The sequence below is a fragment of the Gigantopelta aegis genome, chromosome 5 (genome assembly GCF_016097555.1).
Source record: "Gigantopelta aegis isolate Gae_Host chromosome 5, Gae_host_genome, whole genome shotgun sequence".
In the NCBI taxonomy this organism is placed as follows: domain Eukaryota; kingdom Metazoa; phylum Mollusca; class Gastropoda; order Neomphalida; family Peltospiridae; genus Gigantopelta; species Gigantopelta aegis.
In genome coordinates, this window is record NC_054703.1 from 23509337 (window position 1) to 23528935 (window position 19599).

General features: G+C 35.9%; 1 protein-coding gene across 3 annotated transcripts; it reads right to left on the reverse strand.

The window, feature by feature from the left end:
- Positions 1-1257: 1257 nt before the first annotated feature.
- On the reverse strand, positions 1258-18867 carry LOC121373435 (acidic leucine-rich nuclear phosphoprotein 32 family member A-like). Of its 3 annotated transcripts, XM_041500089.1 has the most exons (9): positions 17523-17766; positions 14678-14824; positions 13656-13775; positions 11973-12129; positions 11231-11260; positions 10262-10338; positions 9147-9216; positions 3024-3182; positions 1258-2082 (listed from the first exon to the last, which is right to left on the reverse strand). In XM_041500089.1, the coding sequence occupies exons 1-8, from the start codon at positions 17649-17651 to the stop codon at positions 3061-3063; spliced, it is 852 nt and encodes a 283-aa protein (XP_041356023.1). In that variant the 5' UTR covers positions 17652-17766; the 3' UTR covers positions 1258-2082; positions 3024-3060. The 3 variants fall into 3 exon arrangements, with proteins under 3 accessions (XP_041356023.1, XP_041356024.1, XP_041356022.1); XM_041500090.1 differs by lacking the exon at positions 17523-17766 and adding an exon at positions 18710-18867 and having other exon boundaries at positions 1258-3182; XM_041500088.1 differs by having other exon boundaries at positions 1258-3182; positions 17523-17762.
- Between the last annotated feature and the right edge of the window lie 732 nt (positions 18868-19599).

Genomic DNA, 19599 nt, shown 5'->3' on the forward strand with positions numbered 1-19599 from the left:
TTGACAACGGCACATTTTAAAATTTAGACAGTTTGGTGTAAACATCGTTATTTTAACATTTGGTCCAGCGAATAAGGACATATACAGTGGTCAAATTGGTATAAAAACCCAGGATTAAAACCAGAATTCACGGTCTGGGGTTGGTGTTGGGTTATATCACACAGGAGACAAATCATTTTACCAAGTAGATTAAGGTTTTTTTTTTTCATTTTCAATAAGACAATGGGCAAAATATTTACCCAGGTGGCATTTTTTGTTGAAGAATTGTACCCATATACACAAACGTAGTTTAAATTATTTGTCCTTTGCAAAACGGTAAAAATACAAAGATCTGCTACATCAAAAATGTTTCCCTCATAAAGAAATTAAATCAGTTTTCATGAGATTTGGGTTTTTTTTTTTTTTTTAAATAGAAAACAAGAATCCTAGCCACAACTATCAATACATGATTACATGTAAAGAACAATTTTTAAAATGCAAGTAAATGTGTATTCCATTTACAATCATGAATTACTTCCCTCTGTACAGAAATGTTTGAAGTACTTTTTTCATGGAATTTTACAACAAATTCAACATACTTGACAAATTAACAGTGTAATTCGTGAATAATATAGAGCGAAACCTCTGTGAACCGGACATCCATGGAACAAAGTTTTTAAAAATGTGGTTTTAAAGGGTAACTTGTTTAACCGAGGTTATATTTTGCAGATATTTAAAATGGGACTCTAAAAAAAAAAGATCCAGTTTTGAAGGAATTCTGGTTTACAGGGAGTCTGGTTCGAGGAATTTCACTGAATTGTAACTAGTCCTTATGGTTTGACACAAGCAATTACTCCAGCAACACAGATCATTATTTATTTACTCCAAAATTACTGAGAATTTGTACACAAGAGTTATTTATCTGCAACATAATTTTAGGATGACAGTTTCTTGCTTGCCATAGTTTCAAACCATAAACACTGTTATAACGCACTGAATTTATCTCTTTTTTAAACTAATTTTCAGATATGTAGAACATTTCGGTGAAAACTATTTTAAAAAATGGTCAATTTAGAGGCATACTGTCACAGATTTATGGACCTTATTTCTCTAAAAATGGACAATAACTAAAACTGACATTAATTGTTGGAAACCAAATCTAGCTATTGCATCACCATAACTGAATCATCAAGGAGTGAAATCCATGTCAACCCTCTCAGCAATTTTAGTTTTTGAATTATGGACCATTGCCATAATTCATTTTTTTTTACAAAATATTATTAATAAATGGAGTATGGTGGTTATGAAGATGGTTGAATAAAGTACATTTAGGAACAAATCAAATTATTTTTGTTCAGGTAATACTTTGTTAGACCATTAAATATAGGTCAGTGGTCTGTGACAATACACCTTTAAAGAACCTTTTATTAACACTAAACAATGTAGCCACTTGATATAAAAGGCAAATTTGGCAATGGACTCGGTGAGCCCTGGTAATGCTACTAATGCTAGTCTCAAACTACCAACTGTCACGACAAAGTTGGCCAACTTTCTGTTCTCATAACTTCTACGACCACGTTCCATCTCAATTTTCGTCATATACAACTCCTAACAGATTAGTTGTTAATCAGGGCACACCCATCTAAGTCAGGAGTTGGGGAAATTACACCACAAACGTCGAATTGGGCAACTTCGTCGTGACAGTTGACAGTCTGAGACGAGCATAACACAGTTCCACTATAAAACCCTTTGTCGTTGCTGTGAGATTGGCCAGACTAAACAGGATATCTGCGCTTCATGGTAATTCACTAAGTATTCATTATTTACAGAACTCTATACATAAAACCTGGAAAGGAAAATGAGATGCAATCAATATATGCAATAAACAGGCGGCGCAAAAATCTCGCAAAAATGATTTGCAAAATTAAAATGCCATCGTTCGTGAATTGTCAATTAAACTTCACCGAAAACTCCCAGGAATCTCCAATAAACATGTCTGAAGAAACAGCTCGGCACACGGAATGTCACACCCTATTTTTACCCACAATTCCCATTCCTCGCACACTTCCTCTTCTGCAGTCAAATCATGTGACCCCAAACATTCTAAAATCGCAACATCTACATTATATATATATAATTTGCATAATTGGCAGTTGAAAACGATATGCAAGAACAAAGGAGAATGAATACCTACAATAATTTCGACTTGTAAGTTTGATAAATTAAAAAAATCTTCTCTCGATAATTTATAATTAAAAAAAAAAAAAAAGATTTATAATATATATATATAATATAACAAAGAGGAGTAAAAAAAAACTTTATAATCACTATGAAATGTATTAAATATTTCTCTGGTCCCTATCAATCTACATTCATATGTTGAAAACACTGAAATGTTTTTGTCAAAAGTAGATTTCTCCATCTAACATTCAGTACCTTAACTTTGGTATTACTTTAATGTCTATACTGTTATTTTCTGACAATATGAACTGGTGAAACAAAAACAATCAATTTTGCATCGGGCATTTCTGAAAGGGGGGGGGGGGGGGAAGAAGGGAGGAGGAGAGAGAAAAAGGATAGGAACGTCCGTTTAACAATCACAAAGCAGATTTTAAAGCTATAGTTAATTTGGTGTCTAACATATGGTTATTTCAACACTTCACCTCAGAGGAGAGCCGAGGAATAGGCTTTTCCTAGCAATGTCCGAGATACTGGTTTCAGATAATAAAACTATACTTAAAACTGCAGCTTTAACAAAAGATTTTTTTTACATCAGATTGGTGGGAACTTTTTGTTACCCTAAATCAGAACTGAAAGTTACAAGAGTCAAAGTGTCACGGAGAGCTGAAGTGTTAGAATTGGGTTTTTTTTCTTTTTAAATGAGGTCACATGATATATCTGTGATCTTGGCAAATCTGCACATACGACTGAAGAAATGGGAGGAATACAAAGATCGTAGTCTTGTGTCTGGTTACAGCCAGGGGTGTGAGATGAACCCGGCCACTGCCAAACCCAAACATAACAAGTCTCTCAATGGGACACACACGTGCTGTCACACGACCTGTGACCTCCGACACACTCCTACGCCGTTTCTTCTTCTTCGTCGTCTTCGTGTTCGGGTTCGGGTTCGGGTTCATGTTTTCGCTTCGTCCCTCTCGCCTCCGCACTTTCTTCATCTTCCTCCTCTTCTTCATCCTCCTCATCTGGAAAAAAAGGACCCAGATAAATTGTACGATTAACAACAATTATGATTTAAATATAGACGCACACACTAGTTTCAGCCCGTGATAATGAACACTTGAGCTAGGCTTTATGTTGCATCAAAGTCAAGGCGATTGTGCCAAAAATACTACGAACCAACGGACCTCAAAATATTTTACGCCAAAACAATTGAAATGTTAAGGTTATTTAGATTAAAATTAACTTGAAATGCATTTCTGAATATTGACAACTTTACAGCAGCTGTTAATGACAGTAGTGAACTAAAACAACCTTCTTGCACTCAGAAAAGATAAGACCCCGTTGTGCCCAAATTATTTGGATCTAAGTCCTGCTATCACGATGGACGTGGCCAACTTTCTGCGCGATCTTACAATTAGAGTCTCACTGTATACGCCTTCTACGAATGATTAATCGTTAATCTGAGCACACCATTAGTACTTGGTAATTATTTTAACGTGCTTAAATACTGCATGGGTTTCAAACACGCCTATCCCAAGATATGATCAGGGACTCGGGACAGGAGGTACACCTTTCGTAAGTCAGGAGAGGTGGAAATTATGCAACCATTGAGATGGCCAACTTCGTTGGTAGTCTGAGAATGTCTACAAACCTGTTACAGGGGACAATATTTCAAAATCTACGGTAACCAGAAATCGGTTCATGTGAGTTTTACTTAGGGCAACCGATTGTTCGGTTACATAAATATAGTTCCAGTAACTGTAGAGTCAGAACTACCCAACTGTAAAACACTTGTAAAATAAAATGATTTTCAATTAAGACTTCTGACTTAGTTTTAGAAAATAATTGTTCACCACGTAACCAATTGGCGGTTCAAGTGAAGTTGCATAACAGTGTTCGAGATTTAAAATTTTACCAACATTTCAAAATCTGGTATCCCACCTGGGAATTTAGTATCTCACTTAAATGAAATTCATAAATAACATCGTAACAAACTTGGACGACACTGTTACTTAACTTTACCAGTAAATGACGACTTTAATTGTTTCAGCGAAAAATAAAAATGCAGGATTAAAAACCCAACAACATTATATGGTATCCCAGTGGTATACTGGGTTATTGAAGTCTGGTATCCAAAATTAATTTTGTATCCTCGGGATATTGGGGTACCGTTAATCTCGGACACTGCATAACCAACACGTGAACAGAACGGTTCTCGTGAAATATTGTGCCCTGCTGTAACACATCTCTGAATAAAGTTGTAACAGAGTGAAACTAAAGTCGGTGAGGAAGGAAGGAAGAAGGAAATGTTTTATTTAACACATGGCCTACTCTTTTTGATTAGCAGCAAGGGATCTTTTATATGCACCATGCCACAGACAGGATAACACATACCACGGTCTTTGATGTACCAGTTGTGGTGAACTGGCTGGAGCGAGAAACAGCCCAATGGGCCCACCGAGCGCTGTACCACTGCTAAGTCAGTGAGGTTTAAATGAAATACGTTCAAGATATAGAAACTTAATAATCGACATTTCTCAGAAGAATGCATGTTTTTTTTAAATTATACAAAATATTTTTCTGGGTTTTTCAAAAATCAAGATGACCATTAACACTTCGGATGAAAGAAAATGGATATTCGAAACAATAAAATTTAAGTAACTTAATTTAAATAATCAATAATAGCTTTAATAATGAAAAATATGCCAGGGTGTTTAAAACCTAGTCTCAAGAATGAGTTAGAAACTGAATCGCTGATGTATTTTTTGTGCTGGGATGTCTTTAAACATTCATTCAAGAATTATTTCATCACCAGCCATTCAGTCTTAATCGTAATTAACGAAATGAATCTGGCAAATCAGAAAAGGCTTTTAGAATCATTTAATTCATAGCCCAATGCTCAAAATTTCATCATAATTGCCAATTCACAATAGAAGACGTTTTAAAAAATTTAATGGCACACTCAACATATTTTTAGCTACAGTGATAAGATGTCAAATATATAGTTAAAGACAACAGAAGATATGAGAAGACACTGCCACTCCATGGCCTACTCTTACTGATTAAAATAAGTAAATATTCACAAAACATATATACTGGTGTAAAGCTTTCTTTTCCACAGATTAAATCAATCTAGATTGAAGAATTTGTACAAGAAATATTAGTCTTCTCATCAAGCATTAGTGACATTTCAGAATAATTAGAAACTATGAACCGCTCCAGGTAACCCATATGTTCATGTAAATTTATGTCTAATTTACTGTGTGGACGAAAAAATAGGGTGTACAAAATCAGAGTTGTGCACGTGAAGTGACAACTAAACACTCGTTCTGAGAGGCCTAGTTTTTTTTTTTTTTTTTTTTTTTACATTTGTGCACCCCTGGGATGTGGAATTACACTAATGCTTGGCAAATCAGAAAAGGCTTTTAGAATCACGTAATTCATAGCCCAATGCTCAAAATTTCATCATAGTTGCCAACTCACACTAAAGAAAGACAGACATTTTCTTTTAAAATTCAATAACACTCAAAAACTTTTTTATTTACGATTTAAGGCATCAGACATATTAGTGGTACAGTGCTCGCTTGATGCACGCTTGGTCTGGGATCAATCCCCGTCGGTGGACCCATTGAGCTATTTCTCGTTCCAGTCAGTGCTCGTCTAACAAAGGCTGTGGTATTTTACTATCCTGTCTTTTGGATGGTGCATATAAAAAGATCTCTTGCTGCTAATCGAAAAGAGTAGCCCAAAAAGTGGCGACAGCAGGCTTTTTACTCTCAATATTGGTGTGGTCCTCAACCATAAGTCTGACGCCATATAACCATAAATAAAATGTGTTAGTGTGTTCTTAAATAAAACATTTACCAGACAGACTTAAATGCAGCATTTAACAACTTTTTCTTTCACTAGCCATCGGTCATGGCAGTTGTAGTTATTTTACTAGCCTAACATTAAATATCACTAGCCATGGGAGTGGGGCTACCATGGCAGTTGTAGTTATTTTACTAGCCTAACATTAAATATCATTAGCCATGGGAGTGGGGCTACCATGGCAGTTGTAGTTATTTTACTAGCCTAACATTAAATATCACTAGCCATGGGAGTGGGGCTACCATGGCAGTTGTAGATGTTTACTAGCCTAACATTAAATATCACTAGCCATGGGAGTGGGGCTACCATGGCAGTTGTAGATGTTTACTAGCCTAACATTAAATATCACTAGCCATGGGAGTGGGGCTACCATGGCAGTTGTAGTTATTTTACTAGCCTAACATTAAATATCACTAGCCATGGGAGTGGGGCTACCATGGCAGTTGTAGTTATTTTACTAGCCTAACATTAAATATCACTAGCCATGGGAGTGGGGCTACCATAATCTATAAGCACTGAACAGCATTATAGCAATATATTACTGTTTTATCAGCTATGGACTAGTAGAAATTCGGGAAGACCTAGATTTTTCACTCATGCTGGTCTATCAATCTAGAAGTATTTTAGGATTGAGAATTGGGGAAAACCCTCCAGGTAACTCATTATATCAAACTGATGTCCTAAATTTACAGCATGAATGAAAAATAGGTGACAACTAAACAATTGTTTTCAGAGGCCTACACATTTCCCCCATTCTTGCACCCCTGGGATGTGGAATTACAACGATGCTTGGCAAATCAGAAAAGGCTTTTAGAATCATTTAATTCATAGCCCAATGCTCAAAATTTCATCATAGTTGCCAACTCAATACTAAAGAAAGACGGACATTTGTTTAAATATCACCCATCATAATTTTATTTACAGTTCAAGGCATCAGACATATATGAATAAAGACAACAGAGATAATGAGACGAAAACCCACTCATACCATTCCATGCAGCCCTCTACATCTGCGCCCCCTTTTTGGTCGCACGAGACTATTTTTTTCATTTGGTGACAAAAACATTTCATACTTTCTATATAAAGTTTCAGAGGGCTGCCATGGCCTACTCTTTTGTTGAGTAACAACAAAACAAATAAATATCCACAAAACATATAAACCTTTCATTTGATGTAGATTGAAGAATTTGTGTAAAAATTATTCCATGTATAGCCACACCCCTTATGAGTATTAGTCTGGTCATTAAGGGCAAGTGGCATTTCTGACAAATTGAAAACTATAACCACCAGTCCCGAAAATCCCGTTTCCCCAGGTACTTTCCATTGAAAAACAAAATGATCTCAATCTATTTCCTGTGTTCTGTTATTTCCAAAAAGTGCCCTGTGCAAAAGGGCTGGAAATATCAATGAGGGAATGCACCGGCCTCGGTGGTGTTGTGGTTAGGCCATCAGTCTACAGGCTGGTAGGTATTGGGTTCGGATCCCAGTCGAGGCATGGGATTTTTAATCCAGATACCGACTCCAAACACTGAGTGAGTGATCTATCTGCAAGGCTCACTGGGTAGTTGTAAACCACTTGCACCGACCAGTGATCCATAACTGGTTCAACAAAGGCCATGGTTTGTGCTATCCTGCCAGTGATGTTTTATTCAATGACGCATTTAACACATTTTATTTACGGTTATATGGCATCAGAGGACCACACATACTGAGAGGAAACCCGCTGTCGCTACTTCATGGGCTACTTGTTTCGATAAGCAGCAAAGTATCTTTTATATGCACCATCCCACCGACAGGGCAACATATACAATATGGCCTTTGATATACCAGTCACGGTGATCTGGCTGGAGCGAGAAATAGCCCAATGGGCCCACCAACTGGGATTGATCTCAGACTGACCACATATCAAGCGAACGCTGTACCACTGGGCTACGTCCCGACCCTCAAGGTTAATTTACCGTGTGAACGAAAAATATGATGAGTAAAATCGGAGACTGGAGTCTATCCTTTTTGCACCCTAGAGATGCAGAATTGTAATATCTGGCAAATCAGAAAAGGCTTTAGAATCATAATAATTCATAGCCCAATGCTCAAAATTTCATCACATTTGCCATCATATCAGTCCTGGCTCAAAATTTGTATTGATCAGGGGTGGGAATTGGTGAACTGTTAAAAAAAAAAGAGGAAATCTAGAGGGGTCCCGGAAATTCTTGATATCCTAGGTTAAAATCTGTGCCATCCGACACATTTTGGAGGAAAGGACGATTAAAATGTGAGGAAATGCAATTTTTCTTCTTCTTACTTGGCCTACTGCTTAACAGGTTGAGAAAAAGCAAACACAAAGTCAAGAACAGACAACCAAATCTGGCTATGTCCAAAATTAGTGCTTTTAAAAGCATTTTCTTTAAAAAATCCAAAGAGAATTTTTTTTTTTATTAATCCCACTCCTAGTACATATACATGGATCAACCCACTCTCAACAAAATTATATTTTAACACAAAAAGTAGCTTGATGCACAATTTGAGATCGATCCCCGTCGATAGACCCATTGGGCTATTTCTCGTTCCAGCCAGTGCTCCACAACTGGTGTAACAAAGGCTGTGGTATGTACTATCCTGTCTGTGGGATGGTGCATATAAATGATCCCTTGCTGCTAATCAGGACAGCACATACCATAGCCTTTGACATCCAGTTGTGAGGTACTGGTTGGGACGGGACAAACCCAGAGAATGGGTCATCTGAGGTGGGTTCAATCCTATGACACAAGCACCTCAGGCTCTGATCAGACGCGCATGCAGTAGTAGCCTGAAGGTTACAAAGTTTGAAAGAAAGAAATGTTTTATTTAACGACGCACTCAACACAATTTAGTTACGGTTATATAGCGTCGGACATATGGTTAAGGACCACAGATATACTGTGAGAGGAAACCCGTTGTCTCCACTTCATGGGCTACTCTTTTCGATTAGCAGCAAGGGATCTTTTATATTGCACCATCCCACAGACAGGATATAGCACATACTACGGCTTTTGATACACCAGTTGTGGTGCACTGGCTGGAACGAGAAATAGCCCAATAGGTTATAAAGTTTGATGTAGACCAGAAAGAAAATTTACCTTCTTCCTCGACTACATCGTCGTCGTCATCATCTTCATCAAAATCCTCATCACCCTCTTCATCTTCCTCCTGAAAATAAACAAATTCAAATGACATTTGTCCTTCATATTCTGTGCATTTAAATGGTCTAACATTTGTTTTTATTAAAATTAAAGATACATTTTTTTGTATAGAACTAAAACAAAAATATTAATAATTTTATGATAAATTAAAAAAAAATGTTTGTAGGATTTAATCTTATTTTCACAAGTACAAATTTCAATTTAATGTATGAGTGGGCTGGTCGTTCCACAAGAAATGTTTTTGAAAGATAAAATGAAAAACAAATATCTAAAGGATAAATAATATTTTTTCTTTACAAAACAAGATCACTAAATATGAGACATTAAACACCTTTTCAACTCCATTTAATTAGTTACACACAACAGCAAAGACAACAATTTACAATGGACTATAATAATAAATATGCATGGCTCAAACACAAATATAAATTTGCAAACGTTGGGAGCATTACCGATGGCACTTTTTGTCACTGGTTAAAACTTTCTATCATCAGTAAAGCTACTCAACGATGGAAGGAAGGAAATGTTTTATTTAATGATGCACTCAACACATTTTATTTACAGTTACATGGCATCAGACATATGGTTAAAGACCACACAGATATTGAGAGGAAATCTGCGGTCGCCACTTTATGACCTATTATTTTCAATTAACAGCAAGGGATCTTTTATATGCACCATCCCACAGACAGAAAAGTACATACCACAGCCTTTGTTACACCAGTTGTGGAGCACTGGCTAGAATGAGAAAGTGTCCAATGGGTCCATCGATGGGTATCGATCCTAGACCGACCGCACATCAAGCAAAAGCCAATGACACAAGCTATCTAAACTAATTAGTTCAACAGGTTGTTAGCACGGTTACGACACAGTAAGCCCAAGTCATCCAAATTAGTTCCACCAACAGGTTTGTTACCAGTCACGACAATTCCACTAGACTAATAGGCTGTTACCACGGTTACAACACAGTAAGACTACTACACAATTCCACTAGACTAATAGGCTGTTACCACGGGTACGACACAGTAAGCCTACGATACAATTCCACTAACGTTTATCTGTCCCTGCAAGTACGCCAAACCAACCTCTTCCTCATCTTCTTCGTCCAATTCCTCGTCGTCATCCTCATCTGGCCAACAAATAACACTTTATCAAAATCAATCAGTTATTATCATAACTGTTTTTTATATATATATATATATATATATACACACACACATATATATATATATATACACACATATATATATACATACATATACACACACACATTTAAAAATAATATTAAAACCCCCCACACATGTATATATTGAAATAGAAATAGAACCGTTTTACTTAACAACGCACTTAACACATTGTATTTATGGTTATATGGTGTCAGACATATGGTTAAGGACTATACAGATATTGAGAGTAAACCCGCTGTTGCCAATTCATGACTACTTTTTTCGATTAGCAGCGAGGTATCTTTTATATGCACCATCCCACAGACAGGGTAGTACATACCATGGCCTTTGATGTACCAGTCGTGTGGTGCACTGGTTGGAACATATATACATATAATATATACATATAATAAATAAATAACTCTTCAATTTATTTAACACCACCATTAGAGCACACCAATTTATTAATCACTCTGGGTTTCAGTCAAAGGGTAAAATTACGTACGTCTTGAAAATTAATGGATACATTTTTAGAAAAATTATAGGGAGAAAAACTGCTGCTTAAAAAATGCAGTGTTGACTTTTTTTTAAGTGATAAAATTATTAAAAGTATTACAAAGATTATAGGCTTTTTTATAGGGGGTTTGGGGGCAGGATATTCATATTTACAAAATACACTAACTGCAACATTTGACAAAAACAATTCACTAGCCGTTGGACATGGCGATAGTAGATATTTACTAGCCCAACATTGAATATCACTAGCCATGGGAGTAGGGCTACCATAATCTAGAAACCCAAAGTGTAATTAGCTTCCAAGTACTTTATAGTAATTTAATATTGTAAATGTCTTACCATCATCATCATCGTCATCCTCACACTCAACTGAAATAAATATATGAAGCATTAATAAAAAATATTACGACAATCTTACAATATCCAAGTATATGTGTGTGTGTATTCTGACTGCTAGTAAAATGTTCTAAGTTACAATGACAGGAAGTGTGATGGATATGTATGTATATATGCATACGCAATTATAAGCCTGTATGTTGAGGACTCACTCTGGGTCAGTAGAAGTGTTCACCAAATTATCTAGTAAACTTTAGAAAGTGCAGAAACCCAAGTTATTTTCAAACAAAATATCAATTATTTCATAAAATTATTTTGCAAAATTAAAATTAAAATGTGACAATTCTTTTTGAAATTCGCAATTGACAAAAGCCAGAGGTAGCCCTGTATCCCTAATCAATATTGTTGTATGCCTTTCGCCGAGGTATTGACAATCAATCAGGGGTGGGAATTGATGAACTGTGAAGAAAAAAAAAAAATCCACATTTTGGAGGAAAGGACGATTAAAATGCGAGGAAACGCAATGTTTCATGAGAGAAAAACAGCAGATCCGATGAGAATTCAGACCCCTGATCAAATTAATAATTGCTTAAAAGAAAACATTTGCATAAATAGTTGGGAGTAACCCACATGCCAACAGAATGACTACTTGTGAAATATTGTTTCCAATTATTACAACCGGGGCAAGTTCAGTCAATTGCTGGTCGATGGCTGAACCTAAATTAGGCCTGGTTATAAAACTCACCCTCTTCATCGTCGTCTAAACATTCTTTATCATCTTTGTCGTAGCCGTCGAGGTACGTGATCTGCGGTAAAACCTCGAACACACTCTCTCGGTATTCCTCCTTGTTGGTGATCTCGCAGTTAAACAAATCCAAGTTCTTCAAGTTCTTTAAATCGGCCTGAATTTTATAAAGGAAAAAAAACTGTATAAACAGCTCGTTGTAAAAGGAAGAAAGTAAATGTTTTATTTAACGACGCACTCAACACATTTTATTTACGGTTATATGGTGCCAAAAATTTCTTAACGGCCCACACAGATATTGAGAGAGGAAATCCGCTGTCACCACTTCATAAGCTACTACCCTCTTTTTTTTTTTTTTTTTAAATAGACTGTACAGTTTGCTGCCATCTTAAGGTTTTTTTTCAAACTAATGCAGATTAAAATAACATAATAAATACATATTTTGTTCTAAATACCAGTATGTTCAAGGTTTTTGGTCATCATGTTTGTAGGATAGGATAGCATATATGTGCCTATATGCAATTACGGTTCAACCACATCTCTCCCAGCACAATATCAGACTTCGTCAGTTTTTAGCAGATCAATTATTGATTATTACCGATGATGTGAGCATTTAAAAAATAACATTCTAATTCACTCTACATAAAACTTGATTGACTAATCAAATGTATTTGCAGCAGTAAAACCAGCATTAATGTGTCGAAAATTTGGGCAGGGTTTCTGCCAGAGGGTAAAACGGGTATGGCACCATACCCAAAATTTCTTGCAGATTTTTTTTTTTACATTAACCATTTGACAAAATTAATTATTCTTATCATTACTGTATGATTTTCTTAACCCTAACCCATTTTCTTTCTGGGGTAGGCCCTCCATACACCGTGTTGACTGTGGTTGTATTCAATTCCATAGCCCCATACCCAAAAATTTCTTTCTGGCAGAAACACCTTTGGGGGATTCCCCAAGAGCATATTTACATATTCACACGCAATTTAGTTGGATATACTTTCTTATAAAATACAAAACTGCTCATCTCATTGACTAAGGTGCAACCCAAAGCTTTGATATTCTAAACAGGGTTCATACACCTTGGAAAAAAAAAAAAAAAATTCAGACCTTTTCCAAGACAAATAAAAATATTTTTCAAGACTCATTTTACTCAATCAGTAAATACATCTCCCCATATTTATGGAAAATCTGACAAAATGGACGATCTTTTTGTCATATGCATTGCGCAAGCGAGTACTTCAAATCTTTGATAAATGTTGACAACTGTTAAGTCTCGATTTCCCAACTGTATGTTAGTGCCAACACCGGAAAACGTCAGATTCCGCCAGTTTCGTGGAACTGAAATTTTCCACCCGAGTCGTAAAGACAAATTTCCATACTTTTCCCCAAACCAACTTGCAAAAAAGGTATTTTTCCAGGTCTCGAAAATGGATTTTCAAAATTCCATACTTTTCAAGTTTTCCAGACTCCGTATGAACCCTGTTTAAAGGATTAGATAAAGTCAAGTAAAGCAATGCCACTTACTAATGGTTTTAATGAATCCTGTTTCAAGTCAAGTAAAGCAATGCCACTTACTAATGGTTTTAATGAATCCTGTTTGAAGTCAAGTAAAGCACTGCCACTTACTAATGGTTTTAATGAATTCTGTTTGAAGTCAAGTAAAGCAAAGCCACTTACTAATGGTTTTAATGAATCTATGTCTTTGATTTTGTTGCCGCTCAGATTGAGGTGGGTTAGGTTCTTGCAACTCTGTAAAACTTCCAGTCCAGATGAAATCCTGTTGTCGCTCAACTCAAGCTGAAAGGAAAGGAATGTACAAAAATCTCAACAGGGAACATTTTGAGCAGTATCACCGTCTCAACTTGCTACACAATTCCAGAAATCTTCAGACAATTTCAAAACAACGAACTAGTTGCTAAACAATTTTCAAATATAGCAGTGTGCTATTTTATTCTTCCGAGTGCTGCAGGCGAGATATCTCGCCCAGCGTCACACGTCAGTCGACATACTGTACACAGTGCATTCCCCAATTCATATTTCCCGCCGTTTTGCACACAACACTCACCAGAAACATAATAAAAGAAAAAAGATTTTTTTTCAAAATGGTGGCTTTTGTTTGGATTTTTCAATTGAAAATACCTTGAAAAGTTCAAAAAGTTGTTTTCGGCAAGTATTTTCGCTTGACAACAATGGCAGCATGTCGCAGTAATTTTCAGGGATCGATAGCTGATCGTGACAGCTAATTTGATAATAAATTTGACCGTTTTACCAACAACGAAAATTACCAAATATTGCAATATGAATCCTAGTTCGGGTTTAAAAAAAAATTCTGTTCAGAAAACCACCGTTATCTGGAATAATGGACATAAATACTGGACAGATGGCCACAAATGCCTGCAAGTAAATGAAACGTTTTCGATTTTTTGCCTAATTTTAATCACCATTAGCTGATCTAATAATTACAACAAAAACACGAAAATAATACTTACCGATTCATATATGAACTTTATTTTGTGTATTTATAAAACATTTAAGTTAATATATATGAGTAAAAATTATAAACTTGTACCCACTCAACGTGGTTTTTGTTAAAAATTAATCCAGTAGTCTAAAGGTTAAGAAGAGAGTGGGAGCCAGAGTTGGTTTATTATTCTAGATGTGTAACGGACTCCCAAGACACACACTAGTACACTACTTACCTTTTTCAATTTCTCGAGTGCTGGAAATTTCTGTAAAGACGTGAGGCCGACATTTATCAGACTGAGAGATTCCAGTGCCGAGAAGCCATGTTCATCAAAGCCCTCGATCTCTGTAGCTCTGCAGTTGTCTAAGTTGAGTTCCTTGATCTGTAAAGACAGGAAAGCAGTGATAGAAATAAGCAAACATTTTCACTAGTCCACCGGATAAGTAATCTACAAATCTACTTGTCCACCAATATTTTCACTTGTCCAAACAAGTTGTGAGTTTCATTCAAGAGCAAGGACAATGTTTTTGATTGCTCAAAATGAAACAGTATTATACATTTTTACTTGTCCACTGCACAACCACTAAGGTTCATATTGCTTGTCCCAGCAGATTATCACTGGTCATGACAAATGGATAAGTCCTTATTTTGAACACTAGAAAGGAAAGTTAGTTTAAATAATGACACCACTGGAGCACATTGATTAATTAACCTTTGGTTATTGGATGTCAAACATTTGGTAAATTTGATAGTCTTAGAGAGGAAACCCGCTACATTTTTCCATTAGGCCAAGTACAAAAATTGTTTGGTTCATGTTACATGCCAAAAACAAATAGGGTAGGTAGATACGGAACCACCCCCACCCCCCATTTTCGAGCTATATTTCCTGAAGAGTATAGCAGATTAATATATTAAAAGATCTTTCTTTGTGTTACAGTGCAACTGACAATACATACTCTAAACCTAGTCCCAACCACAATCGGTATTAATGTAAACACCACCAACGTCTAATACTACATGGTAAAGTTAAAAACTACGATAACACTATAATTTGTTCATTGGAAAAAATTATTCCTTGAACGTCGTTTCATTTGAAATTGATTTAAGTAATATTATTTGATTTGAATGAGCACATTTTTGACATTCTACTCTGTAAATGGAAGACGCCATTGACACCACATGCTCTCGGACGTGTTCTCGTAATCATTCGGTACTACTCGGAACTTGTGAATCCAATCGGAACACCTCGTCACATTCCGCTACGCTTATATTTCGTGGAAATATACGATGAGTTCCGAATGGCTCTCGGAAGCTTTTCATTTGGAACTCTTCAGAAGTAAAATTGCGCGGTGAAGTGTTCCGGGTCTTCTGGTAATGAGATCTTGGACTGACAGATCTTGTGGCATCTCTCTGCAGTTGTTGTTTTTAAGAGTCGACGAAAATCAGGACTGATATTAATGGATTATTAAATAAAACAGGTGGGAAATTTTTTTTAGGGTCGGCACCAAAAATCTAGGGACGGTCGGGTAACCGGAACCAAACCATTTTTTTGTTCTACGCCTTAGTACCAAGGGATCTTTTATATGCACCATCTCACAGATAAACAACATGGCACTTTAGACAAGCAGGGCTTGAATTTAACGACGGCACCAACGACAATTGAATTTGTTAATATATAAATTACTGTAGGTCAGGACCCAATTTCACTATATTTGTTGAACTATAATAGTAATGAGAATTGTGCTTTAGTCATAGATAATAGTAATGAGAATTGTGCTTTAGTCATAGATTTATGTGCAAAACTAGGCTAAAACATTACAAGCCTAGTTTTGCACATAAATCTATGACTAAAGCCCAATTCTCATTACTATTATAGTTCAACAAATATAGTTAAAAGAACACTTCCATTTTCTTTTGCCTTTAACCTTGCGACTACTGCAGGCAAGATATCTCGCCTGACGCAAACCCAAGTCGACATAATGTACACTGTATACAGTTCATTTCCCAATTCATATTTCCCACTGTTTTGCAAATGACTATCACCGGAAGAAAACTTGTATAACACAGCGCTAGCTCTGGGCCAGCATACAATTTCACCAAATTATTTACCACAAATTTAAAAATTACAGATACCGTTATTTTCTACAAAAATTTCATGAAATTATTTCGCAAAATTGAAATACATTTCGACAATTGTTTTTGAAATTTGCAACTGGCGAATTTGGCGAGTGGCAGAGCTAGCCTTGTAACAGGAAACAGAAGACAACTCGGCTTCCTGTGTATCTTTAGGCTTTCGTTTTTCAATTGAAAAAAGTGGTTTTCGCTTAGCAACAATGGTGGCAAGTAGCGGCCATTTTCAGGGATCGATAGCCGATTGTGACAGCTAATCTGATAATAAATTTGATCATTTTACTAATGAAAATCACCAAATATTGGGATATGAATCGTCGTTAGTGGGGTTTTTAAAATTCTTATCAGAAAACAACTGTTTTCAGGAATAATAGGCATAAATACTCAAAGGCTGTTACATTCATAAATATTTGACGAAGCTTCATAAACAAAAAATAATCATAAAATCATTAGTTTTATCTTCCTGAACATATAAAAAAAAAAAATCTGAATAGGAACATTTTTACTTCTTTTTAATTGTTTCTTTTAATAATAAATAATACATTGGGGTTTTTTTTTAATTTGAACAAAGTTAATTTGCATATATCTTTACAATGCAAGTTTCTTATTGGATTTGCACAAACCTTCCCTCCCATGTGTATAATCATGTTTTGTTTTGTCAAACAATAATTTGAGGTAGTCTTAATAATGATTTGTAACTACCATTATTTTTTTTTTTTTGGTTAAGTAACACAAAGCAATTTATAGTTAAAATATCACCACATGCCCCATAACAATTTCATAGATGTTTGAGTTTTTTTAATAATTACAAACATTGCAAAATAGTTTTATACATTTTAAATATTTATTTATTTTTTAAATATATTTTCAATGAAAATATTTAATAGAAGCTTCGTACATTCGCTATCAAAACAAGTTACTAGTCGTGCGTGGATGCTAAGCATGCATACCGTCATACTAGCCTCAACTTGCGTGACCCAGATTTCGCTCAACGAGGTCAACCATGCGTCGATACAAACAAGCCTGTGGAAACACCCTCCAACGGGATTTTTTACTTTCATGAAAGTAAAAATCGGCATAAAACAACCCCATGGCGTCGATTGGTGAAATTTTACACACTTTAAAGAAGTAAAATCATTTTATTTCAAGAGCTATCCAACATGGCCGCCAATCTGCTTGACGCCCTGGAAGCCAATGGCGAAAGCAAGTAATGGAGAGTTGGATGGCCTCCCCTTGCCCAGGAAAAACATAGTCGCCAGGCTAATCTTGGTGACTAAATCAAAAGTCAAGAATCGGATAACAAGACATACAAACACTGGAATTAAATTAAAAACAATGCTGAAATAAAGCTATGGCTGAACTGAATTTTGTGTGTGAAGCAAAATGAAAAGACGGAAAATAATACAAAAATTAACAAAACTATGTCATCGACTCATTGGGTTGGCTATCATGACGTAAGCTCACAAAACCCATGCAAGACACATTTACAAAAACAAATTCGGTTACATTCACTTCTGTTAATAATTTTGATGCCAGCAAGGCTTATGTGAGGATGAATGTCAACCCCAACCCCCACAGAATGAAATGAAATCCAGTTCAACACCATGCCAAAACGTGTGCCACCCCATTCAACGCTTCCAACAAAACCGAAATCTCCCCCCACGGGTTCAGTGTTTGCATCAGGTAAAAAGATTCAGAAAGTTAACTGCATCCTCAGTTGTCACGATAGCTACTGAAATGATATCGAACGAAGCCACAGGAAAATAATTAATCGCCTGCACCAACGGGCTTGGAAATGGCGCCATATTTGAGATGTTCGGTGGACGTAAGGAAAGCCTTGCACGTCGTAACAAAAACGTATCGACACGTTTGTAGATAGCATCAATTACAAATCTGACAACATGGACACAAAGCCAAATCCCCCGTACAAAATCTACTTTATTCTGTCAGCTAAAATACAGTGGAATAGTACAGTAATTTACGTTGGAGGTTTTTTTTTTTTATCCTAACGTGTAGCTAGCAAGCCACCCATTATACAGCAAGATGGTGGAATAAGATCACATGTTGAACGAACAAAAAACACCGGCCTCCTGCCAACCTAAATAGAACGACGATTGCGGAAAAATAATTGTACAACCTGTGACGCTTTACGTCCTCTCATCTCCAATTCAATTCTTCGCTGCATCCCGTTTGACATTGCGTTATTTCTGTCGTGTTGTGGTATTTTGATCAATGTTACAGCGCAAAATCCGTCCACTACAAGCAGTCAGAATACAGAATGGCTTCGATGCGCGCCGATCTACTCAATACAGTATTGGCGGCGATTTCATTGGTCGGCGCTCGAGCAATATATTAATATTAATTAGGAGTCTTCAAAACAACCAATGAACATAGAGGTTAGCCTTAACGCAAGCTTGTACAATCGCCGAACTGTGGTTTCGCATGTTAATATACTACGAGTCAGCCGCACTACAACGTGTAAATTATACAACTTCAAGTCTTCAAAAGGATATTTGTTTAAATGTTTACGCTATTATTAATATGAAATAGTTTAATATATATAGCAGAATGTACTGTTATTAAATACAAGGAATACCCCAACAAAATACTGAAAAAGCTTTTTTTTTAAACTTTTTTTCTCCGTGTTATTTTCTTAAACAATTATTAAAAAAAATAATTGTTATTATTCTCCCCCCCCACCCCCATTTAAAATATTTTATTTTATTTAAGAAGCTACAATGCATTGCTGAATGATACATTTTATTTGGCTTGCTATATATTTTCATACCCTCTTATAAATACGTTGACAGTTTTAGTACAAAATATCTGAGTTTTTACTGTTATTTATTTGTTTTACTTTGATGATATATCATCTTTCTTTTTTGTTTTAAATTATTAGTCTCATCCCTAATAACAAAAGACAGTAGGTGCTGGATTTTTTTAAACGTCAAATAAAAATTTAATGTCATATCAAGTTTAGTGATTTATGAAGAATATATGAAGAAGGCCGATAGGCTACTGGGTAAG

What these genes read in the sequence shown, in the direction of transcription:
- LOC121373435 (XM_041500089.1), bottom strand. Translation starts at nt 17,651, where the DNA reads ATGCCGATTTTTACTTTCATGAAAGTAAAAAATCCCGTTGGAGGGTGT. An exon ending in CACTCGAGAAATTGAAAAAG is followed by an intron (nt 13,776 to 14,677) that starts GTAAGTAGTGTA and finishes CTTTCCTTTCAG; the next exon opens with CTTGAGTTGAGCGACAACAG. An exon ending in CGATGTAGTCGAGGAAGAAG is followed by an intron (nt 3,183 to 9,146) that starts GTAAATTTTCTT and finishes CTTTTTTTCCAG; the next exon opens with ATGAGGAGGATGAAGAAGAG.